This window comes from Microcebus murinus, chromosome 4 (genome assembly GCF_040939455.1).
Source record: "Microcebus murinus isolate Inina chromosome 4, M.murinus_Inina_mat1.0, whole genome shotgun sequence".
NCBI classification, from domain to species: Eukaryota; Metazoa; Chordata; class Mammalia; order Primates; family Cheirogaleidae; genus Microcebus; species Microcebus murinus.
Window position 1 is genome coordinate 20392815 of NC_134107.1, and position 25653 is coordinate 20418467.

A 25653-nucleotide genomic window follows, 5' to 3' on the forward strand; every position below is an offset into this window, starting at 1 on the left:
CCCATGTGAGCCTGGCAAGTCACCTGACTTCTCTGAGTCTCAGTTTCCACACCTGTGGGGTAAGAACTGCCCCCCCCCATGGCCTCAGGAAATAAAGTGAATGTGCCTAGCACAATGTGTGGTGCCAGTCAGGGCGGATCAGGTGTCCCTCCATCCCTTCCTCTTCCCTGGTAACTCCTCACAGAGCCGGGCCCACGCCAAGCCACGAAGCCCAGCGGACAGAGCCCACTCTGGAGCCCGACTGCCCGGGCTGGAATTCTGAGTCCCCCACTCTCCTCTGTGTGACCTCAGACGAGGTACTTCACCTCTCTGTGCCTCAACTGCCTCAGCTGCACAAGGAGGGGAAAGATCCCCCAACCTCAGGGGGCTCCCGTGAGGATTCAAGTGTCCAGGAGACAGGCAGAGTGGGCGTCAGGGCGCCACCAGGTCATGACAGGTGAGGGGCTGCCCAGGCCACAGTGGAAACGGGTGTCATCTGGTCCCAGCAGTGTTTTGTTTCCTGAACGGTGTTTTGTTTGGTTCATTTGAATCAGTATTATCAAAAAGCAAGAGTTCTAACAATTAAAAACATTATATTTCCAGCTTTTCTGGGGCGGGGGGGGGGGGGGGGGATGAACTGATGGCACTGGGTTCCCTGGGTTAGAATCTCAGCTCCAGCACTAATCGTGTGGCCTCTGGGCCAGTCACCAACCCTCCGCACCTCGGATTCCTCGACTCTCAAACAAAGATACAGAACTGCAGACTCCTGGCCAGGCTGCAGTGAGGACTGAATGAGTTCGTATTTGTAAAGCACAAACAGCAGTGCCTGGAGTGGACGGTGGCGATGGGTGGTTGCACAACACTGTAAATGTACTTAATGGCACTGAATTTTATACTTAAAAATGGAGAAAATGATCAATTTTACATTCTGTATATTTTAGTACAATTACAAAAAAACAGCGCCTGACACTTAGCGTTACATGTATTCGCTTAAGAGGGGGAGGGGAGAACAGGGCATGTTCTTAGTTGGCCACAGCCCCCCACCAACTCTCCACTGCTTTATTGACACCAACCACGCATGAGTGGCCCGTCAGTCACATTTGAGCTGTAGCTCTGCTGAGAGTAATGCACATAAAAACACTCAGAACACTCTGGGCCCCTAACAGGCTTTTCTTTACTTCCTTAAGTCACTCCACTCCAGAGTACCCTTGTGGAAAGGGATAAGGCCAGAAACAACCCAGGCCACCTTCTGCCCCCAAGTCCAGCTCTCATCTTACCATCAGCACAACGCAGGTGGCCTTATGCACATGTTTCCTGCACAGGCTTAGGTAGTCCAGGTAGATCTCTCGTATAAACAGGCACACACAGCCCAAGCTAAAATAGGTAGCAAAACTGATCAAGCCTTATAGATGAAATGTCTTACAATGTGTGTTGATTCCTGGGTGACAATGAAGGCTGAAAGACAGGTTCGCCAAAATCGATCTCTGCCTGTGCCCAGCAGGTCTGGTCCCAGAAAAGACAGCAGTGACCACCATGCCCTCTGTCCTGCCCAACTCCTTAAATGATGCTCCCACCCTGCTCACCAAAACCCACTCTTTATGTAAAGGCCCAATTCAAGTCCTACCTCTTCAATTCATTCGACAAACACTTACTGAGCACCTACTGGGTTGCCAAGCCCCTTGACACCATGTCTGCCCTTAGGGAACCTGGTCTATTTAGGAAGACAGAGAAACAAGAGTTACTCCAATGCACGTGCAAGGGCCTGGTGGCAAGAAAGAGCGTGGCACACTGGAGGAACTGCAAGAAGTTTGGAGTGGGGAGCCCCCAGAGTGTGTATGTCCAGAAACACTGCCCTGCATGCCAACCCTAAGAACTTAACACTATCTAGAAGGCATGGGCAGCCTTGATGGGCTCAGAGCAGTAGATAAGATAACTTGGTCTGGTCTGATCAGAGCCACAGTGTGCAAAAGCCCTTTGTCTGAAAGCCCGGATATCTCATTTAATTCTCACAGCAACCCAAAGACATAAGGTACTATTCCCACTTAACAGATGAGAAGCCTGAGCTTGGAAAGGCCCAGACTTGGCCCAGGTCTGCCTAACTTGCTGTTAGGTGCCACATTATAGTATACCCACATATCCACAAAAGCACGTTTTCAAGTTTGAGGTCTGTTTGATTGTTTCACCAAATTAGGTTTATACTTTATTTTGTAGCCTGCACCTTTAAATTTCTTATATTATAAACATCTTCCCATATCGTTAAACATTCTTTCAAAGCATTTGTAATGGCTGTGTAGTAGTCCCCGATTTCAGCAACCCCCTATTGCTTAACAGTTGGGTTATTTACAACACTTGGCTTCTTGTTTTCCTTTTAACCGACCAGCCCACGCACAGCTCACACCACTGTGTCTTCACAGGGGGAAACCCTGTACCCCTGATACCACCAACTGTGTGACTTATCTCAGACATGGATGAGTAAGACAATGACTTTCAACAATGACTTTAACATTGTATCAGCAAGTTTTATTATAGAAGAAACTATTTTTCTTCCCCAATCCAGCCACCAGTTTTGCTGACATTATGTTCATTTGGTTACTGGGTTGATTTCTCTATTGGATGCAAATGCAATAAATGGGGGATGGAAGGTGCTGGCACCCAACACCTCCAGGGGCCGGGCAAGCTCAGCCTCCCTTCAAATGGCCAAAAACAACAGAGATTCCAGAATCCACCAGACTCCTTCAACTCGTCCCCAAAAGAAATGGATTCCACCCCACCCCACTCCACCCAGAGCAGATCACCTGGCACAAGTCAGAACTCAACCCCAGAAATGCAATTAGAAATAAACCAAAGATGGGCTCCTGAATATCCTGTGTGCACCATTGGAACTTCAATGTCTGAAAGAACAAGGGGCTGGGGCCAGGAAGCTAGGCTCACACTGAGACTAGCTGTGTGGTCTTGGGTAAGTCACTTCCCCTCTCTGGACCTTAGTTTCAACATCTCTAACTGTTTGGATTAGACAACCCTCAAGGTCCCATCCTGCTCTGATTGAGGCCCCTGGGCCTGATCAGTTTCATAGATGACAGTGACCGTACGTCATGATGCAAACTCGTAAGTACAGCTCACAACCAAAGAGCTGCTGCCTGGCGGGAAGACAGCAGGAACACACAGAAGGAAGGGACCCACGTCTATGTCCCCTTATGCGGTCGCTGATCAGGATAAAGGGAACATATTGGATAGCCCTCTGATTCAGGGGTAGGGGCAGAATTCTGTCTTAGTGTTTAAAAAAAAATCACCTAACTTGCATCACATAAGCCTAGTTTCTCAAATTAAGACAAATGTGTTCGTCATGCTTTAAAAAAAAATTAAGTGACTGATTCACAATAACCCAGCAAAACCATGGAGTCAGAACGAGAGCAGGTCATCACGAAACCAACTCCAAAGGGGAGGGTTCTGTCTTTATTTTCTCACTGGCAATGACAAGCTTTTTACACAACCCAGGCAAGCTGCATGTCAGTGATAAAGAGGACAGTCAGCCTCGCCACTTGAGCAGAGACAGGCCGAGATAGGCGAGGCCACTGGGTGACCTCCTGGACCCAAGAAAGCATCACTAGTTTTAAGGTCATGCCCAGCGGGAAGGAGGGAGGGGTTGGGGAAACGGAGGAGGGCTGCTGATGCTTCGCGGGTCAACACCAGACTCTTCCCAGAAACAACGGCTCAAATTCAAGTACACGCTTGGAAAAATCAATAGTCTCTGGATTACAAACAAGCTCATCAGCCTCTGGGTAGGAGCTTCTGTAGGGTTCAGAACGCCCCTAAATGGGCACGGATGTCCTCCCAGACCAGCAGACTACCTTGTCCCACACCTACCCGTACCTGCTACATGTCCCTCCCTGCCCCCAGATCATTGGCTCTGCAAGTTCTAGTAGGTTCTTCCTCCCCATCCCCACCCCACCTCTCCTTCCCCCATCCCTCGCTCTCCCCCAGACCACTTTCCTTCTTTCTCTCTCTTTCTCTCTCTCCTCCTCCCCTCATACCTCTTTCTCTCCCCCACCTCCCTACAGCCTTGAGGGAGATGCGAGGCCAGGAGAAGAGGCCCAGGTTCCAGATGAGGACAGTGGTGCTCAAGGGAGATGAGATCAGCCCAAGGTCACAAAGGTCACACCAAGAATCCAACCCACTCTCCAAACTCCAAGTCAGTGTTCTTCCTCCCGTCACATCTGCACAGCAGGTCCTGATGGTGCTGCCTCTGAAACACCTCCCCTCACCCACAGCCACTCGCCCTGGAACACACATTACCCCCTGGCCAGCTTGCTGCCGTCCTCCAGCACTGCTCAGCCTCTGGGCCCCTCCCAGCAAGGCCACCACAGTCGCCTGGTCTACTGGGGGACAGGGGCCTGCAGGCCAGCTAAGAGCCAGACAGAGCTGGGATCTGCCACTTTCTAAGCTGTGCAGCTTTCTTAACCTCGCTAGGCCTGAGTGCCCTCATCTGTAAAAGGGGATAACAACAGACCCTGCCTCAGAGGGTCAATTAAAACTTGCCCCTAGGCCGGGCGCTGTGGCTCACGCCTGTAATCCTAGCTCTTGGGAGGCCGAGGCGGGCGGATTGCTCTAGGTCAGGAGTTCAAAACCAGCCTGAGCAAGAGCGAGACCCCGTCTCTACTATAAATAGAAAGAAATTAATTGGCCAACTGATATATATATAAAAAATTAGCCGGGCATGGTGGCGCATGCCTGTAGTCCCAGCTACCCGGGAGGCTGAGGCAGAAGGATCACTCGAGCCCAGGAGTTTGAGGTTGCTGTGAGCTAGGCTGACGCCACGGCACTCACTCTAGCCTGGGCAACAAAGCGAGACTCTGTCTCAAAAAAAAAAAAAAAAAAACTTGCCCCGAGGCTGGGCTCAGTGGCTCACGCCTGTAATCCTAGCACTTGGCAGGAAGACTGCTTGAGGTCAGGAGTGCCAGACCAGCCTGAGCAAGAGCGAGACCCCGTCTCTATTAAAAATAGAAAAATATAACCTGGCGGGTGGCAGTTTGCCTATAATCCCAGCTACTTCAGAGGCTGAGGCAGGAGGATTGTTTGAGCCCAGGATTTGAGGCTGCTGTGATGATGCCACTGCACTCTAGCTTGGGCAATATAGAGTGAGGCTCTGTATCAAAAATGAAAGAAAGAAAGAAAAGATAACAAGCAAGTAAAAAAGAAACTGTCTGCATCCAACCCATCTAAGTCTCCAACAAAGCTGGAGCCTCCTAAAGGAAAGAGACTTGGACCCGCCGGTTTTCCACCTCTCCTGTCCCCTACACAGGGCAATAAACAACCACCATGACTTCCTGTGTGCAAAATCCTTAATCACGTGATGTCCTTAATCCTGACATAGGCCCACTGTCAGCCTGATTTACAGGCAGGGAAACTAAGGTGGGTGGTAGAGGAGGGGTAAGGAGGAAGTGGGGGGGGGAACGACTTGATCAAGGTCATGATGAACGGGGCAAAGCTGGGATTTGAACTCAACAATCTCTTCCCACGGTGCTATATATGCTGCCTCTTCTGAGAAGTCAGCAGGACAGGACAGGTCCAGACAGCGAGTAGGTGCTCAGTCATATTTCATTTTGCAAGTGTTCATCCAGCAATCACAGCATTTGGGATTAAACCTAGATATTGGAGAACAGGCACCCCTAAAATTAGCTCTAAAAGTGAAACGAGTACACCTGATGATCTCTGCAGTCAGGCAATAACAACTAGTCCCAGTTGGTTTCTGGCTACAGTGAGAATTTCTCTAGGTACCACTAGACAAGTACAGATTACAGTACAAAACATAGACAGTAACTTGACATTTTCCCTGAGCATTAGAAAAAATTTAATTAATTTTGTAAAAAAAGGATCACACAAAACAGGCTGTATGTGAGTCACACACTGTCAAAAAGTGGTGTGAGATAGCCACCCCACAGCCCAGCTGGCATGTCTCCAAAAAGCAAATATTAAATTTAAAAGCTTTTTTAAAAAAAATGACAAAACCCAGTGCCGGGGTGGGAGTAATGAAACAAGCAGTCTCATACGTTCAAGGGCAATGTAAACAACACATTTCTTTTGGAAAGTCATTTGGCAAGTGGTGTCAAATATTAGAAAGATGCCTGGAAATTAACCCTGAAGAAATCATTTCTGCTTCACAGAAAATGCTATATTCCTTAGTGAAGATATTCATCCCTGCACTACTTGTAAAGGTGAAAACTTGCTGCTGCTTAAATCTCTAAATAGGAAAAAAGTTAAGTGAGTGACAGTATGTCCACTCCATGCAGTATTCTGCAGCTATTAAAAATGACAATTTATATCATCCATGTATCACCATGGAAAAAAATGTTCTCTTCATTTAGCCTTTTGGCATTAAAGGATCTGAAACTGGCCCTGCTCTGTGCTTACCATTATTTCAAACAAGAAGCCACCTGGAATAAATCATAGCTATAATTGCTTTAAAATTATAATAGTCCTGTGATGAAGGGGATAAATGGCTTTTTTTTCCTTTCTCTAGTTTCTAAATTTCTTTAATATTGTTATACCACTCTTACATAATTAGAAAAAAAATAAATTTTTTTAAAATGGCCAAACTCATTTTAGAAGCTGCCCGATGTCACATGAACACTGAGGGCTGCCTGCCCCAAACTAAAGCAGCCACTGGAAACGCAGCTCTGACTGCTCCTTCTTCCGTTCATCAAAACAGAGCAAAGCTGCCCAGAAAACTGGCCTCAGCAAGGTGACACCCACCTCAGGCCCATCACAGTCTCAAATCTACATCTCCCCATAAAAATAATCACAACCAAGAAAAGCACCCAGGTAACCAGTCATGGAAAAATAAAGGATTGATGAGTTGGGGTGATAAGAACAGCAAATTATTGTTTTAATTTTTTTTTTCATTGATCATAGTCACAATATCTGGCACCCAAACATAAATATTTGAGGCAGAAAAAAAAATTCAAGGCCAGGCACAGTGGCTCACGCCTATAATCCTAACACTCTGGGAGGCCAAGACAGGCGGATTGCTCGAGGTCTGGAGTTCGAAACCAGTCTGAGCAAGAGCGAGACCCTGACTCTACTATAAATAGAAAGAAATTAATTGGCCAACTAATATATATAGAAAAAATAATTCGCCAGGCATGGTGGCGCATGCTGTAGTCCCAGCTACTCGGGAGGCTGAGGCAGTAGGATCGCTTGAGCCCAGGAGTTTGAGGTTGCTGTGAGTTAGGCTGACGCCACGGCACTCACTCTAGCCTGGGCAACAAAGTGAGACCCTGTCTCAAAAAAAAAAAAAAAAAGTTAAATGGAAAAATGCACTCATTTGTCCACCCTCTCTGAGTGACAAGGCACAAAACACTGTGCACACTTCTCAGCCTGAGAGTTGCACTCCCTGAGGTCTTATCAACAGAAGCAGTGTCTGGAAGTGAGCACCTCCAACAGACAGGAAACTAGCACTTTTGTCACCAACTTGACAACAACACAGTAGGAAAACTTAAATGTCACTTGAAAGTAAATGTCAAAGGGGGAGGGGTAACTAACATTCACCGAGTGTCTCTGCACCACTACCTGTTCCGGTGTTTCTGAGCATGATTTCATAAATTCCTAACACTCTCACACTAGAACCAAGCAGCCTAGGCTCGAACCCTGGCTCCTCGATTGATGAGCTGTGTGACCTGAGGCTGGCTGCCTAACTTCTCTTGATCTCATTTTCCTCTGCTATAAAATGAAGGCAAGAAAAGACCTACATCATTCAGTTGTCATCAGGATTTACTCAGTCAATACACAGAGAGCACTCGGTACAGTACCTGGCACACAGAAAGCATTCGATGCAATTAGTTTTGTGATTTCATTTTGCAGACAAGAAGTGAAATTTCCCAAGATCACATAGCTGGCAAGAGGCAGTGCTGGGATTCAAATTCAAAAAGGGACTCCAAAATCTGTGCTCTTTCTACCAGAACAAGCTAATACCCACCCGCAAGGATTAGTACGATCCCCCCATAAACATATACACACACGTACACAATTTAGGGTTATCACTGCAAAAGGTAAGAATATTATGAGATGACTGGAAGTGAAATGGGACTGAATGGCAGCCCAGTCCATTGTAAGTTGGGGATAATACTAGCCCCGTGTCAGATGGTTCTTTCAATTCATCACTCAACAAACACCTTTTTGAGGCAGACTCTGTTGTGGGCATGAGGAAACCAGACATAGACATACAGGGTCCTTACCCTCCTGAAGCTCATATCCTAGGAGGGAGAGAGACAGACAGAAAGGAGTAGGTGACAAGGATGGGAGGAAACATGGCAGGATAATGGGATAGAGGGCCCTGAGTTAAAAGAGGGAGCCAGGCCCTGAGGGAGGGAGGCGGGGTAGGTTCAAGACCACCATCACCATCTCCATCAGAGAACAAGGGGCAGGTGGCTGGCATGAGGGGTCTGATCATCCAGCTCAGAGGCTCAGGGTCAGGCAGGCCACCGTTTGGGTTTATACTAAGAGCAATATGAAGTTACATAGGGTCTGAGGCAGTGGCACAACGTGACTCAATTTGTGGGATAAGAAGTATCTTGGCATGAAAGTGAAAGAGCCTGGCATATGGTTGGCACTTGAAAAAGCTTCCATGGCCCTTTTACCTCCATAGCATAACTAACCTAGAGAGTAGCCCAAAGACAGAACACGCTGCCTCTGGGGATGGTGAGCTCCTCCTTAGTGAAGACAGTCAAGCAAAAACCACTATCTCAAACGTGAAACTCGAGAATCGGACATTCTTTTTTTTTTTTTTTTCAAATTTATTTTTTAGAAAAAAAATTATTTACTTTTTATTTCTTTTCTTCTTTCTTTTCCAGAATATAAGCAGGAATACAGAAGAGAATCAGACATTCTTAAGAGATCCCTTCCAAAAGAGATTTTCGTGGTTTGATGACTTGCTAGGTGACCCTCCAGTGGGCAAGTCTTAGGCCCCGTTGTCCTCAGCTGTAACCAAAGACAGCAAATAAGCAGCATGTGTGCCCCTCCTTGCCTTTTTTGTGGCCAGGGCAGGCATCACTAATTGATCCCAGCACAGTCTCCTGCTGAGCCAGGACAACCCAAGTGGCCTGAGAATCCCTTCTGCGCAGGGCCCAAGCGGCCGCTATCAGTCCTTTGAAGATGGACACAAACTGGAACCCATTTGTCTTGCTTAGCCTAATGTCCCTAAGGTCTTTTCCAACTCTGACATTCTTTGAGGGGAAAATCCTTGTCAACTTCTTGCTAGTAATCATTAACTACCAAGTTGCATGGCAAATGAGCTCAGCTGGTTTGAGGCTGGTCAGACCATGAGATCACACGTTCCAACTCGCCAGGTAACACCTCCCCACCCCCCCTTCCCCAGCAGCTACACCTCCAACATTCATTCACAGAGAAGGGCCTGAGACAGACTGTATGATCAGGGCAAAGCAGGCTGTATTCCTGGAAAAGCTCACCAAAGCAGGTGCCCTCTGCCATCACTGGTAGTTGAAACAATAACAATGACAGCAGCTGGATGTGGGGAGCACTCTCTGTATGCCAGGCACCATGCCAGGGGCCTCACATACATCTTCTATTGGAATCTTGAACCCAATCCTCTGAGGTGTTTCTTATGGCCATTTGGCACACCAGAGAATCCAGGCTTTAAAAGCCACCGAGTTGCTGTTGATCACTAAGCAGCAGAAGTGAGATTACAGGACAGCCACACACCTGGCTCTGGGGCAAGTCCTGTCAGCTCTATGTGCCTCATCTCCAAAATGGACGTGATTACTACAAGGATGAAATGCCAGCCCAGCACACAGTATATGACAGTCCAGTGGACATCTCAGAATAATCTGTTGGAATTTGGGTTTAAAAGAAAATGAGCCCCTAGACAACAATATGTCCTGTCCAGGTCTGTCCAACACTGAGCACCTCTTGTATTTTCCTGGATAGAGTTGGAACCCATTGTACTAAGTGAAGTGTCCCAAGAATGGAAAAACAAGCACCACATGTACTCACCAGCAAATTAGTATTAACTGATCAACACCTAAGTGGACATATAGTAGTAACATTTATCAGGCGACAGGCAGTTGGGAGGGGGGAGGAGGGGATGGGTATATACATACATAATGAGTGTGATGCGCACAGTCTGGGGGATGGACAGGCTTGAAGCTCTGACTGGGGAGGGGTAAGGGGGAAAAGGCAACACACATAACCTAACATTTGTACCCCCATCATATGCTGAAATAAAAAAATCAACATGCCTAAACAGAGAAGTACAGTAGAAATATGGTATTCTAATCTTATGGGACCACTGTATACATAAGATTGCATATTCGGTCCATCACTGACTGAAATGTCATTAGGTAGCACATGACTGTGTTATGTGTCCTTCTTATAGGAAAAGAGGCAGCATCTAAATCCCAGAAAACAACATCAAAAAAAAAAGTGCTTAAGAGATTTTAATTCACCTTACTGCCTTACCTTCCAAGCAAATCCCAATTTTATGTGTACACTGTACTTTCATGATTACATGAAGAAAAAAATGGCATCCTCTTTGAAGCCAGTTGAGTAGAAGCAGCTCAATAAAAGATGAAATTTTAAAGTAAAAAAAAAAAAAAAACGAGCCCCTAGACAACAGTATGTCCTGTCCAGGTCTGTCCAACACTGAGCTGGGAGCTCTCTTCTGGCTTCACGAAGGGATGCATTCCTGATATACTGTCAGAACACGGAGTTTTCCGAAAGCCACCCCTGCCTCGCTTGCCCACGGTGGGCATCACCCTTCAGGAGGGTTTCTCCTCCTGCCTCTTTCCTGCCATTCTCAGCGCCACTGGCTCGAAGGCATGCTCTCTAGTTCTATGCCCTGAGGCCTCTAAACACTAAAAGCTGAAAATTGCCCCAGGGAGCAGTGGGAGAGAGAACTTGGCAGTGAATCTCTTTGTAATGGGATCTCCCTCTGACCGTGTGTGCGTATCTCTTGTGTGGAACTTGGCACATTTGGCCTCCCAGCTCCCAATACATGGTGAGCCTCTCCTTCAACTTCACATCCCTTGCAGCAGGGCCGAGCACCGCAAGTATCAATCACATTAGCACAGGCTTCCTTTCCCGCCTCGGGCAGGGAGGGGAAAATATCAGTTACTCCCACTTCACGGAGGAGGAAGCTGAGGCTGAGAACACAAACTTGCCAAAAGACTCCCGGTCCCGTACTTACTTTCCCACAGCATCCCAAAACAGTACTGACTGAATGAGCAGGGAGCTGAAGGTGGATCCCTTTTGAGACCTAGCAACCCGGATATTTGTCGCAGGCGTCAATACTCTGGTTAGTTTAGGCCTACTGTCTCACTGGGAGGAAGTGGATTTCCAACAGGAGGTCGATCGAGCACATGGGAATGGAAAGACAGCCAGTCCCACCTGGTAAGACTATCAGGGCACAGGCCATCTGCACCAGGACTTTGAAACAGGTAATACCTAAAGCGCAGGTTCTCAACCAGGGTAGTTTCCCCTTCGGGAAACATTTGGTGATACCTGGAGATAGTTCTGGACTCTGGCGGAGGGGATGCTACTGGCACCTAGTGAGCAGAGGCCAGGGATGCCGCCAGACATCCTGCAGTGCGCACGGCAGCCTCCTACAACAGCAAATTATCCGGCCCAAAACGTCAACAGTCTGAGGTTGAGAAACGCTGGTCTAGGGAAAAAGTAGTTGTCCTCACTCACGCCAAGCACACAGACAGGTGCAAAGCCGAAATCCCAGATTCCAGGGATGAGCAAAGGCTAAGCATTCCATGTGCATCTTCCAAAAGAAATCAATGGTGACCAACTCTGTGGTCAGATGGAGGCTGGAGGTCTGAGTCTTACCCGCCAACACATCATCTTAAATAAGAGCTCCCATCCCCCCATCCCCAACAATTACTCTTCACACAGCAGGATTCGGCACCCACTCTAGAAGAGGACAGTCCCTGGTACTGAGGATGGCGGAAGTTGTTTGAACACATTCAGAACAGGTCTCCCCACACCTAGAGTGCATGGCAATCCTAGCCAGCTGTGTCACCCTGCTCCCCAAAGTCAGGAGGTGTTAACAAAGAGGGTGTGTGCTGGGAACAGAAAAGTATGGGCCTACTTAGAGCCACAATCTGGATTGAGTGCCTTATACACCTTCCTTCATTTAACCCTACGATAATGCCATGACCTGGCTGTTGTTACCCATTTTCCAGGTCCTGAGAGGCTTAGTCCCTGGGCGGATACAGGGTCACATGGCGATAGGGGAAGAGCGTGGATTTGGATCCACACTTCTGCTGACACCAAAGCCCGTGATCTTTCCCATGCTCCTCTTCTTACCGGATATCCTGAAGTCACGTCATCCTGATTTCAATCTCTATGAAATCCAAATTCATTCACAACAGGAAGGCCAACACCCCAACACCATGCCTTTTATGTGTTTCATTTGATTGGGGCCAAGCCCCAAAGGGTCAGACAGCTTCGCCTTATAGCTCCGGGATCTAAACTCCAGGGCAAGGATGCTCTTGTCTTCTGGGGCTTTGGGAATCACTTCACTCCTGCCACATCATGGCTCTAAGCAGCGAGTGTCAACAAGTCTCCCATCCCTACAGGAAAACGGCCCTCCCAGCTCTGAGAACAGCTCTCAAGTCCAGCTGTCCTTCCAGGAGACTCAGATATGCCCTGGCCCATGCAGACTCTCCTGTCCAGCTCCCCTTTGGGCCCCAAAGGAAGGCCACAACTAGCTGGTGGCGGGTCTGAGCCTCAGTCTCCTTCCCTGCACCTATGTCACAGTTAAACAACTTAATGTGTACAAAGTGCTGACAACGGTTCAGGATAGATAGTCAACCTATGGTAGCTGCTACTGTTATTTTTATTATTCAACTTATCTTAAGACAATCATCAGATATGTATTCAGAGATCTAATCACCAAGTCAACTGAATAGTGCTCATCACAGCCAAAAATTTTGGAAACAAACTAGGAGACTAATTACAGGACTAATTAGTTAAATTAAAGCACCTCTATATAATGGAATGGGATGCAACAGCAAAACATCATAAAGAGAAGAATATAAACTGGGGAAAATGTTTGTGGCACATCGCCAACACTTCACAAACTGCCCCAAACTGCCCCGAGAATAGCAGAGGAGAATGAACTCACACCCTCAAGAGTCTGTGGTGTAGAAATTTCTTTGCTGTCTCCTGCAGTTGCTGAAAAAAATTCTAATGCAATTTGGTATCTAGTCTATAATATGTCCATGTTTGTTTGTTTTCAAAAAACATTTCAAAATAGTTTCCACTGAGTAACGGTGACCTTCAGGAAGAAGCCTCATGTTTATATTGTGGTTTCCTGGGGTACCCCTAGGGAGACATCTACCACAATTGGGAAAAGAATGTAAGTGTAGGAGGTTATCCTATTTTAGTAAAAATGGATAGAACATGCATTAAAAAAGACAAAAATCACCCATCAAAATGGTACTAGGAGTTAAATTGAGGGGGGTGGAGATTACAGGTAATTTTGCTCTCTTATTTATCTGTATTTTTAATTTTCTATATGAAAAAAGAAACAACTGATTTATACAGCAATCAGATCAACCTGGAGATCAGCATCCTCCCACCAACTGAGCTAACAGCCCCCAGCCAGTCCACTCAGTCCCACGCAAATCGCCCCTGGAGGTGACCTATGGCAGCACAGCCTAGAGCTCAGGCAGGGCGGAGCTGAGATAACCACTACTCACCAGAGGGTAGGTGGCCTCAGCTCCCTACAGTGGTCCTAAGTTCCCATTAAAAGTACACACGCAGTAGTGCTCACTTCCTAACAAACACATTTACCAAAAGAGCACAGAGCTCCGACCCATAGGTCTACTTGGTGGTCCCCCTGAAGTTTCAGGCAGGGCAGCTACTTAAAGACAGTCTTCCTCAGCTTTTAGTTGACCTACTGCCTTCCTAAAGTGGCTCTCCAGCATCTGGTCCTTCCTGCACCAACTGCTGCATGATAGTTTCCAGCTACACCTGAATGCACTGACAATGCATAATTGGGGACTTTATACTGTTTTTGTTTGTTTGTTTGTTTGTTTTTGAGACAGAGTCTCACTTTGTTGCCCAGGCTAGAGTGAGTGCCATGGCATCAGCCTAGCTCACAGCAACCTCAAACTCCTGGGCTCAAGCAATCCTGCTGCCTCAGCCTTCTAAGTAGCTGGGACTACAGGCATGTGCCACCATGCCCGGCTAATTTTTTCTCTATATATTAGTGGGCCAATTAATTTTTTTTCTATTTATAGAGGCAGGGTCTCGTTCTTGCTTAGGCTGGTTTCGAACTCCTGACCTCGAGCAATCCGCCTGCCTCGGCCTCCCAGAGTGCTAAGGATTACAGGCATGAGCCACTGCCCGGCCTTTATACTGGTTTTTTACTGTCTCTGGAAACAGAATCCACCTCCATCCCCCATCAGGCACCTTCCACCAGTCCATCCCCTATAACACTAACTTCCAGGGGTTTGGGCAACAACTGAATCCATGATAAGAAATTCATTTTATATGCAATTTAGTACACACACATTCACATAACACACACATACATTAATACATAACTGAAATAAATTACATGACATAATACTTACCAGTAGACTCTGATATTTTCTATTCTATCATTTTTCAAATGCTGGTCCTAACTCACTAAATTGATTTTATTGACCCATGGTTTCAAATATACTGCCTCACAGCATGTAAGTCTACAATTTGGTTTTCTGAATTTCATTTTAGAAGTACATTTTCTGGAACATATTAGCTTGGAACCATATACATATAATTGCTGATATTCAAAGGACTAAAAATAGTAATTTTATATGATTCAACCTAATAATTATATATGAACCAAACTAGAGAACTCAATTGATTCACCTCTTGTAAGCTATTATATAAATTTGAGTAATTCTTAAAAGTGGGCTACACTACAAATATTCATTACTGTGCAAAATACAGATGACACCTGAATTAGACAAGTCGATTATAGCCACTCTGAAGCACACTTTACATGGGAATAACAATGATAAACTCACAGGGATGCTGTGAAGATTGAATGAGCTGATGTATGTTAATGGGCCTTGTAAACTACATTCTAAGGTTAAAATTATTTTTTAATTTTTTCAAATAGTAAATTATGCCAGTGTCTCAGCAAAACAAGACGATAAAACAGCAGCCAATATCTGTTTAGGGTTTATTTCATGCTAAGCACTTGTCATGCAGATCTATTTACTACTCCACAACAATTGTGAAGTAGGTTCTCTTCTTGTCCCCATTATACAGGTGAGGACAAATGAGGTTTCAAGCAGTAAAAGAGTTGGCCCAACATCACATAGTTAGGATGTGGAGAAGTTGGGTCTGTCTGACTCCAAAGACTCTGCCCTAAGCAATGGGTAGCAATCTCCCTCCAAACTCAGAACAATCTCCGGCTGGGCACGGTGGCTCATGCCTGTAATCCTAGCACTCTGGAAGGCCTAGGCAGGCGGATTGCTCAAGGTAAGGAGTTCGAAACCAGCCTGAGCAAGAGCGAGACCCCGTCTCTACTATAAAAATAGGAAGAAATTAATTGGCCAACTAATATATATAGAAAAAATTAGCCGGGCATGGTGGCGCATGCCTGTAGTTCCAGCTACTTGGGAGGCTGAGGCAGCAGGATTGCTTGAGCCCAGGAGATTGAGGTTGCTGTGAGCTAGGCTTACGCCATGGCACTCACTCTAGCCTGGACAACAAAGTGAGACTCTTCTCTCAAAAAATAAAGAACAATCTCCCTGCGGGTCTCCACTTCCCAGCCTCAAGAACAGGACCACAAGCACAGTCGGCTCTCAGTGAGGGAGAAAGACTCACCCATGACACAATGAAATGAAAATGCACTGGCCTCTCAGCCAGCAGCAGGAAATGCAAGATCACCTTGCTGCCTTGGAAACAGGTGGCAAGTCGGCACAGACTCCCAGCCTCCCATCTCCGGCAATTACAGCCAAGGATTATGTCTTTAAACTTTCCATTGGTGGCTTAAAATAACTCTTCTTGACCCTACAGAAAATGTACCCAGAGACAGGAGGAAGCCACAACTAGTGCTGGCCGGGTCATAAGATAAAGACAAATACTCAAGCCAATACAAAAAGAACCTTATTTGTTTTTAAGGGACATGGTCAATATCCCCTTCCTCCTTCAGATTAGGACCACACTGGCCACTCTTCAGTCACATCCATGGTCACTTAATGTATATTAATTCAATTATGCACACTTGTCAAATGAGAATATTTAAATTGTGCTATCAGAGAAGTGTTTACTGCTCTGCACTATACACTTTAATACATTCGTGTGTGTGTGTGTGTGTGTGTGTGTGTACAGAATACACACAATCCACTGTGGATTTAATTTCTTAAACCCAATTTAAGAGATTTTATAGCATAATTTTGACAATTCAATTCATAATTATGGCCTTTTGCCACAACTTCAGACTCTAACTCTTAAGTAAATGGGATACCTTGGTATTTCATAAAATGCTGCTCTTGCATTTCCATATTCATTTGCAAGGAACTTTAGTGTAATGTGACCACAAACTTAACTTATCCAACTATTCTGTGTAAAAAGTACTACTGTTATTATTTTAGGAATATGAACACCAAGGATCAGAAAGGTCAAGACACCTGCCCAAGATCACACAGCTAGTGAGGTGGTAGAGCCAGGACTCTAATCAAGCAGTCTGGCTGGTTCCAAATTCTATGCTCTCTTCACTAACCAAAGGTCTTATTTATCTCTGAGTTCCTAAGGAACAAAGGCTGCATCTAAAATAGTTGGGGAAAAATGTATTTGCAACACAAATGAGAGTCAAAGGACTAATTTCCTTAATTTCCAAAAAGCATGTACAAATTGGTAACAAAGAGACTATGTTGTTTCTTTTAAATGAACAGGGAGTTAACAAAAAAAAAAGGAAGAAGGAAATGCAAACGGCCCAAAACATAGGGAAAAAATACTCAACTCAAAATTAAAAGATATGAATAAAGTAACAAGATAGGCCAGGTGCGATGACTCACGCCTATAATCCTAGCACTCATGGAGGCCAAGTCGGGCAGATCCTTTGAGTTCAGGAGTTCGAGGCCAGCCTGAGCAAGAGCGAGACCCTGTCTCTACCAAAAAAATAGAAAAAATTAGCCGGGCATGGTGGTGCATGCCTGTAGTCCCAGCTGCTCGGGAGGCTAAGGCAGAAGGATCATTTGAGGCTAGGAGTTTGAGGTTGCTGTGAGCTAGGCTGACGCCACTGCACTGTAGCCTGGACAACAGAGTGAGACTCTGTCTCAAAAAATAAAAAATAAAGTAACAAGATACAATTTTTTACTTCTCAGACTAGCATACATTTAAAAAGTTAACAACCCTCAATTCGGGTTTGTATATGAAGAAAAACAGACACTGTCCAAACCTACTGGTGCAGCTATGAAATGGGGCAACATTTCTGAAGGACAATTTAACAACACTTATCAAATTTTTAAATGCATATACCTTCTAATCCAGCAATCCTAAAACTAGAAATTCACCCTATGGATATATGTGTGAAGGTTATAAGAAATATGCACCAGTGACATTCTGAGAAGCATGATTTGTGACATGAAGGAGGGTACTAAAACAACTAAACTGTCCATTGGGAGGGGAACGGTCAAATAAATTATAGTAAATCCACACATCAGAACACTAACCAGCCATTTCTAAGAATGCGTTAGAACTATAGATACAAAGAGGAAATAATCTCTAAAATAACCAAGCAAATTAAAAAAATAAGTAATGAACAATGTATATGTAACATTCCCTTTAAGGCTATGGTCCCCAATCCCCAGGGTCAACCTCAAACTCCTGATCTCAAGCGATCCTCCTGCCTCGGCCTCCTGAGTAGCTGAGACTATAGGTGCGTGCTACAATGCTCATCTAATTTTTCTATTTTCTATTTTTTGTAGAGAGGGGTCTCACTTTTGCTCAGGCTGGTCTCAAACTCCTGAGCTCAAGCGATCCTCCTGCCTGGGCCTCCCAGAGTGCTAGGATTACAGGCATGAGCCACCTGGCCAGGTAATTTCTTAAAAAGAGGAATATGGATACTTGTGTATATCACACAGAAACATTTTTTTTTTCCTGGTAGGAAACCAAGAATACCTACATGGTTATCTTTAAAGAGGACTGATACTTTCCTAAGCTCATACAGTTTTAGATTGGAGAGTTTTTAACCTGGGCTTTATGGACTGTTTTAAATAAGAGTCTATAAATGAAGTCTGATCACAGCTACAAATTCTTTAAAAAATAAAAAAAAAAAGAGTCTATGAAACTCCTGAAATTGGATACGACATTGTACACATGTCCATTCCTGCTGGAGAAAGGATTCTTCCCTCACATATTCTGGAAGTGTCTCCCCGCAGCCCCACCAACCACTCCCACAAATCTTAAGAACCACTATTATAGACTCCACGTTGGTGCTAAGGTTTAATATTCACTCACTTACATACCATGAAATAACACTGGGCTGGGTCCTGGAACAGGCACCCAGAAAAATACCCACCGGGTTCCTACCCTGGAGAAGCAGATAGTTTGCAGCATAATAGCGACATTGTCTACCCAAGCCTCAGAAATGGCAACAGGGCACAGCTTCCCTCTAACAGGAAGAAGGAAAAGTGGAACTGAAAATTATTTGCATGTTTAAAATTAGCCCTTCGGTGGGAGCTGAGACTACTTGGTTTTCAAAATGCCCCCCCATCTGCTGTCTCACTACCGCCACCCCTCATGCTGGCATTTACACGCCAGGGAAATTCTGAGACAATAGGATGACTACAGCTATCACTAATAAGGAAGTAATAACAAATTTCCTACAGCTCCCGTCCTCTGAGGGGTCATCAGAAAAGCCACTGGAAAGCCAGCCATGCGAGGTGGTGACAAAATCGCTGTGGATTTCTCTGGTCTGAGATAACTGCTGCTTCCATGGATCTCCACGTAGGGACCCTCTCCCCCTCTTATCACGACTCCTTCTCTGGCAAATCCTTTCTCTGAAGGGGCCACAGGGACGCCACATTCACAGCCTCTATCACAACTGCGGCTGGTTAGCTGGTGTGAACTAAGTTATGTCACCCCCAGGGCTGGTTAAGAGCCACGAAGCGCCTCTTGTTCCCCACTACAGCCTCGGCTCAGGGCCTGTCCCCCAAACTTAAGCAATGTATCACCTTTACAGTTTGGCCATAACCACATCATACTTACATAATTATTTACTCAATGTTTTTCTTTAGATCAACTTATGATTAAATTTAAACCAATTTATTTATCATGACACTACATTTAGCCTCATGCTACCTATAAATTCATGGGCTTGATATGCAGCTTACAATGTTTTTTTGTTTGTTTTTTTTTTTTACTAAGACCCTGTAAAATAAATAATTCTTAACATTAAAAAAAAAAAAGAGTTTTGTGATTGAGCAAAGTTCACCTTGCAAGCCCCGGGATTATTCCACACCGTTCTGTACAAAAGGCTTGATAAATATTTGTTATTTGAACTGATGATCCAAAGCCCCATTTCTTCTCCCCAAATAATAGCCAGTAGCAGGACTGTGCTTTAGGTTTGACACAGCAGTTCCTCTTCTATCTTATTTGATCCTCTCAACCAACCAGTGAAGCAGGAAGTATTAGCCCCATTTTCCAGATAAGGAAATGAAGAGTCACAGAGGTTCAGTGCCTTGCCCAAGTTTATGCAGCTACTAAGTGCCACAGAGAAGATCCAAACCCAGGTCTTCCTATTTCAGACCCCAATTTGTCTCCACTGATGCAGCCTTGCCTTGTAAAGTCAAGTCCCAAAGAAACATGAGCAGCAAAGAGGGTACCTGGGTTGTCTATGTTACAAATGGAGCAGATCCCATAGGGTTTTAGATTCAAAGAACCCAAAATACTCTCTGCCCTGTCAGGGTTCAGGCCCCACAAGCCTGTCCTTGTCACAAAAGCCTGCTATCTCATCTCTTAGCTGCACACTGAAAACCTACTCAAACACACATGCCTTCTCACAGCACAGGACAGTAACCTGGGGCCATAGAGATATCAGGCCTGGCTCATACTAGTTATGAACCTTTGGCAATTTATTTTTATTTATTTATTTTTTTTTTTTGAGACAGAGTCTCGCTTTGTTGCCTAGGCTAGAGTGAGTGCTGTGGTGTCAGCCTAGCTCACAGCAACCTCAATCTCCTGGGTTCAAGCGATCCTACTGCCTCAGCCTCCCGAGTGGCTGGGACTACAGGCATGCGCCACCATGCCCGGCTAATTTTTTCTCTATATATTAGTTGGCCAATTAATTTCTTTCTATTTACAGTAGAGACGGGGTCTCGCTCTTGCTCAGGCTGGTTTCAAACTCCTGACCTCGAGCAATCTGCCCACCTCGGCCTCCCAGAGAGCAAGGATTACAGGGGTGAGCCATCCCTGGCCCCTTTGGCAAGTTCTGAACCTCACTTTTCTCTCAGATAAAATGAGAACATGAATAGCATTGACCTCGGAGTACTTCTGAAATGGTCAAATGAGATAATATATGAAAACCCTTAGCACAGTGCCTACCACACATGATGTTACCTATTAATTACAATATTATCAGAGGCATAACGTTAGAAGGGAAACACACAGAAAACTGCCTCTTGTCCTTCACTCAAAATAATTCCCTCAGCCAAGAAATGAATGAACTAAGAAGTAATTACAGATGACGCTCTGGCTAAACCCAGGCCTACAGTCATTCAGCAGCTCTGCCTCGGCCTCAACCCCAAGCAAAAATTACTTTTAGGAGCTAAATAACCCCTCTGCTGACCGAAATTGTTCATTCGGGAGCCAGCATTCTCTCTGCTGAGGAAAGGTTGGGTATACCATGGTTATCTTTATCGTGGGGCTGAACTTGAAGTCAGCTCAAAGTCACCGTCTAACCATAAACCAATTTGCTCTGTTTTCTTAAACTGCCTGCAAACAAAACATAATCATTTGATTTTCTGGTGTTCTGAAGCAAAACAAAAAATATTTAAAGTCACCCGTATGAGAATCTCACAAGTAGTTTAAAGAGGAGTCAAAATATAGTTTGCACTCTGGATGAAGCAGGTAAATAATCGGCTTAAGGATTAGCTATAATAGATAATAAACAAACAGTTATTATTCACCAGAAAATAAGAAAGCAAAAGCAAATCCAAAACACAAGACCAACAAAATAGCAATCAGTCACCAGCTTTTTTCATTTCTCGTTTTGAAGCAACTCACATCAAACTGATTTCTTAAAGAATCCATCAGGACTACATTTCTCAAGAGAAGGAGGCAGGGGGAAAAACTGCTTTGTCTCATTGCCCAAAACACATACACATAAACCAAAACTACAGTGCAAAATGCTGTGAGAATGGGTGGAGTCAGACACTGTAACCAGCAAAGTCCTCGTGTTGGAATCATCGCCGACTGTCCTTCCTGTCTTGGAGAAGAGGAATGCGATGCCAGGTTCAAAAATTGCTTTTCCAGGCGGGCGTGGTGGCTCACGCCTGTAATCCTAGCACTCCGGGAGGCCGAGGCAGGCGGATTGCTCAAGGTCAGGAGTTTGAAACCAGCCTGAGCAAGAGCGAGACCCCGTCTCTACTATAAATAGGAAGAAATTAATTGGCCAACTAATATATATAGAAAAAATAATTAGCCGGGCATGGTGGCGCATGCCTGTAGCCCCAGCTACTTGGGAGGCTGAGGCAGCAGGATTGCTTGAGCTCAGGAATGTGAGGTTGCTGTGAGCTAGGCTGATGCCACGGCACTCACTCTAGCCTGGGCAACAAAGCAAGACTCTGTCTCAAAAAAAAAATTGCTTTTCCGGGCCTACTAAGTTCAAAGTCTTTGGGCATCTCAGCTTTCCAGCTTCCACGCCCAACCTCCTTAATGTCCAAACAGACCTGTGTCTTTGCCATGATTTGTCCATGTTTTTAACCTGCTACAGTTGATTCCAGTTTAAAACGAACACATACACACACATAATCCAAGCCTCACAAAACCAATCAATGTTAGGGAGGTAGTCTGAACCCTCACTCTTGTTTCCTAAACAAACTTCAGAAATATCTATAATATGATTTGACTTTGAAAAACTCAATTTATATCCACAGTTTTGAGACTTCACAGGGATGTAGCATTGTGTCTATAGTTAAAAGTAATATCAAAGTGGAAACATGGCACACACACACACAAAAGTAACACTATGAAAATACTAGGCACAGGCAGGCAACCCAGGTTCTAATCCTGGTTTCTCTGTTACCCTGCCAGGTTTCCTCGGCCTCACTGTCCTCTATGGACCTCAGTATGCTCATCTAAGGGCTTGAGAAGTCTGAGCTATCTTGAAAGTCTGGTCCAGCTCAAAAACATACTGATTCTCTGAAATATCCAATATCAAAATGAACTGTTGAACATGGGTTTTGAAGATGTTACTTCAGAGTGCCTTTTAAATTTTCTATTTTATAATGTATCCAAAAATGAGAAATAAAAAGATAGTCCTCTTGAGTTTTTACAGAACAAACTATAGAGGAAGGAAATATCTGAATACAGGACAAGTGTAGAGTGGCAATATGATCATGAAATACAAGGAAGGATTGGGCAAGAAATAAATTTACCCAAGAAACTTTTTGTTGATTCCAAGTACAGCTAGCAACTACCATGGTTGAAGCAAAAAAAAAAAAAAAAAAAGTAATAATATATATATACTAAATTAAACTAAAAATAAATGAAGTTCAAGTATTTTTTTAGTATAAACTTTGATACAAGAGATCTTCAAATATGAAACTTTTTTTTTTAACCTCAGAGACTGCTCTCCATGAATTTCTTTACAAAGACAGGAAGAAGACAGCCCATAGGCACTGTACCTTAACGATAATCCCATCTGGAAATCCTTTAATACTTACAAAGTTCTTTTAGACATTAGCCAGTGGAAGCTCCTCAAACAATTCCATTGGCAGGGGTATGATACCCATTCTACAGATGCTGTTAACTGAGGATGGGAGGATACTGAACAGCGAGTCCAACCATGATGCTTGGTGCTGGACTAGTCTCCTGACACCTATAAGACCCTTTGCAGGGGGTCACACTGCCTTCCTGCCCTCAAGATAGCCTGTTCAAAACCTTCTGAGGAAACTGCACCGGTCCTGTTAGCACCCAGAGTGACCCTTGTGTGCTCAGGGTTATGCAGCCTCCAGGCCTAGCTCCCTTCTCCTCCTGCCTGCTGAACTGCATTGCTGCCCCGGGGTGATGTTTCTGCTCCCAGACAATCCTGTATTTGTGCTTGAGAAGTTTTCCCTGAAACCAGGTTCCATCCCCAGTCAATAACTCTCTTCCTTAGAGCGGGTGTCTGTATAAAACAAGCAAGATGTTCATTAGCAAACTGCACAACAGGTCATCACCAGGCCACTTTCTGCTTGGGGCTCAAGACCCTCACAAGGCTCCCAGAAGGCTGCAACGAAGAACCCACTTGCTCAGCTGGGCGACTTCTCTCTTTCACTTCTCTCCCTCAGTTCCCTATCTGAGAAACAGGAATGCCCCCCACCTGCTCTGCCTCATCCCCACGGAAATGCCAGGAAGGAGAAAGGTCGGTCACCTAAATGCCAGGTGCAGCATTATCCGAAAAGTGAAGCAAGGAAAGACAGCAGTGGGTGGGGGGCGCCGGCGCCCACAAAGCAAGAATTAAACACCTACGAAAGCAAGCACCTTCTCCGGGAAGATGACGGGAAGAGGGCCGGCTGCCCTGGGAAACGCCTGCCAGTGGCCACCTTTTCCCGGGGCTGGGAGCTTTCCCCAGAAGCAGCGCCCTCGGCCCGGAGGTCCCGCGCCCAGCGCCCGGCCCTGTCCGGGCGCCCCCCGGCCGCCGCCGCTGCCCTTCGGCCCGGCCCCGGGCCCCTACAGGCCGGGTCGGAGGTCGGCCGCGGCTTGGCCAGGCCGCCGGCTCTGAGTCCCCAGCCCTCCGCAAACACGCCCCCTTCGGCCGCCCCTGGCAGGCTAGCCGGGCCCGCGCCGGCCAGATGTGACCAGCTCCGGGAAGAGCGGGGCCAAGAAATGGCCTGGAGTCCGCTCAGGGGCTTCCGTGGGGCGGCTGGGGGCACGCCGGGACCCCGGATCCCGCCGCCTCCCCTGGCACCGGGCAGCCGGGGAAGGGGCTCGTTCGCCGGCGTGCGAGGCCGGCCGGGGTCCCCGTAAGCCGCTCGGGGAGAGGGCTGCGAGGATTCGGACCCCTCGCCGCCTTCTCGCGAACCCCAGGCGGGATGCACCCGGCAGGTGCAGGGGATGCCTTCCCGCCCCCGCCCTCCTACCCCCCCCCCCGCCCGGGCCCACCGGCGGCTTACCTGGCCCTGGCGCGACAGCAGCAGCAGCAGCGGCAGCGCCCAGCGCAGCCCGGCCGGTCGCTGAGGCAGCCGCGCCTCCCGCGCCGCGGGCTTCATGCCCCGCGCGCCCTGGATCGTGCCCGGAACGCGCGGATCGGGCCCCGCCGCGCGGCGGAGCCCCGGCACCGTGATCGCCGCCTCCAGCCGCCGCCTCCGCCGCCGCCTCCGCCAGCCCGTCCGCCTCGTCGCCGCTCCGCCCGCCCCGGGCTTCCCCGGGGACATGGCAGCGGCGGCGGCGGCCGCGGCCACACGCCGGAGCCTGGCGCGGCTGCCGCGGGGGGGCCGCGTCCCTGAGCGCGCAGGGGCTTCGCGGGGCGGAGCGAGCGGCGCCCACCCCTCGCGCGCGGCGCCCCGACCCCGGCTCCCGCGGCTGCGGCTGCTCCCGCTGCCTCCTCCGCGCGTCATGCGGCCGGGGCTGCAGGGAGCCGCGGCGCGCTCAGCCCCCTCCCTCCCCCTCCTCCTCTGAATATTCATCGCTTCCTCCCGCCCCGGCCGGCGGGCGGCTGCGGCGCTCCGCCGCCCTCGCCGCCCTCCGCCCCGGCCCCCGCCCCCACAGAGCCCGCGGCGGTGGGGAGGGGAGAGGGGAGGGGGGAGGGGAGGGGAGGGGAGGGGGGAGGAGAGGGGAGGGGGGAGGGGAGGGGAAGGGGAGGAGGGAGGGGAAGGGGAGAGGGGAGGGGAGGGGAGGAGAGGGGAGGGGAGGGGGCGGGGGCCGGCCCCGCGCGCCCCGGCGGCCCCCCTCGGGCGGGCAGAGGAAGCGCCCCCGCCTCGCCCGCCCCCTCCGCCCAGCCCTCCCACATTCCTGGGACTTGGGACCAGGGACGCGGCTCCGTAGCTCTAGCACCGCCGGCCCGAACCCCTCAGCGCCGGCTCCCCAGCCTCAGACCAGGTCCACGGCCCGGCTTGGGTCACTGGATGTTGACCGAGACCGCTGCTGAGAGCACAGCCAAGCCGGCTTCTAGACAGCAGCCCGGCGAGGGCGTTCTTGACCTGGCCCTTGGGTGGGCTTGGGAATGCCTGAACCCCGAAATTGGAGGAAGCGTGCTGGACGTCGTGTTCTCCCCATCCCTGTCCCCGGGCCGCGGAGGCAGAGAGCCGAATAGGAGCCAGTCCAGTGATTAGAACCCCAGCTGCGGCATATGGCACACGGGGCTCTGATTAGGAGTACGAGCTGTGTGACCTCCAGAGAGGAATCGCACCTCTCTGGGCGTCCCTCTCCTCGTGTGTGAAATAAAGATAACACCAGCACCTGTGGAGAGAGACTTAGCTGACAAAGATGCAATGGTTAGCGAGGTCCTAA

At 47.4% G+C, this 25653-nt stretch overlaps 1 protein-coding gene across 1 annotated transcript in view; it reads right to left on the bottom strand.

Moving 5' to 3' along the window:
• PTPRJ (protein tyrosine phosphatase receptor type J) overlaps positions 1–24779 on the bottom strand; it is a 155645-nt gene extending 130866 nt beyond the window's left edge. Inside the window, exon 1 of the mRNA XM_076001866.1 lies at positions 24318–24779. Within this exon, the coding sequence (XP_075857981.1) occupies positions 24318–24761 (444 nt within the window). The 5' untranslated portion in view covers positions 24762–24779. The remainder of the gene's footprint in view (positions 1–24317) is intronic.
• Positions 24780–25653: the final 874 nt, after the last annotated feature.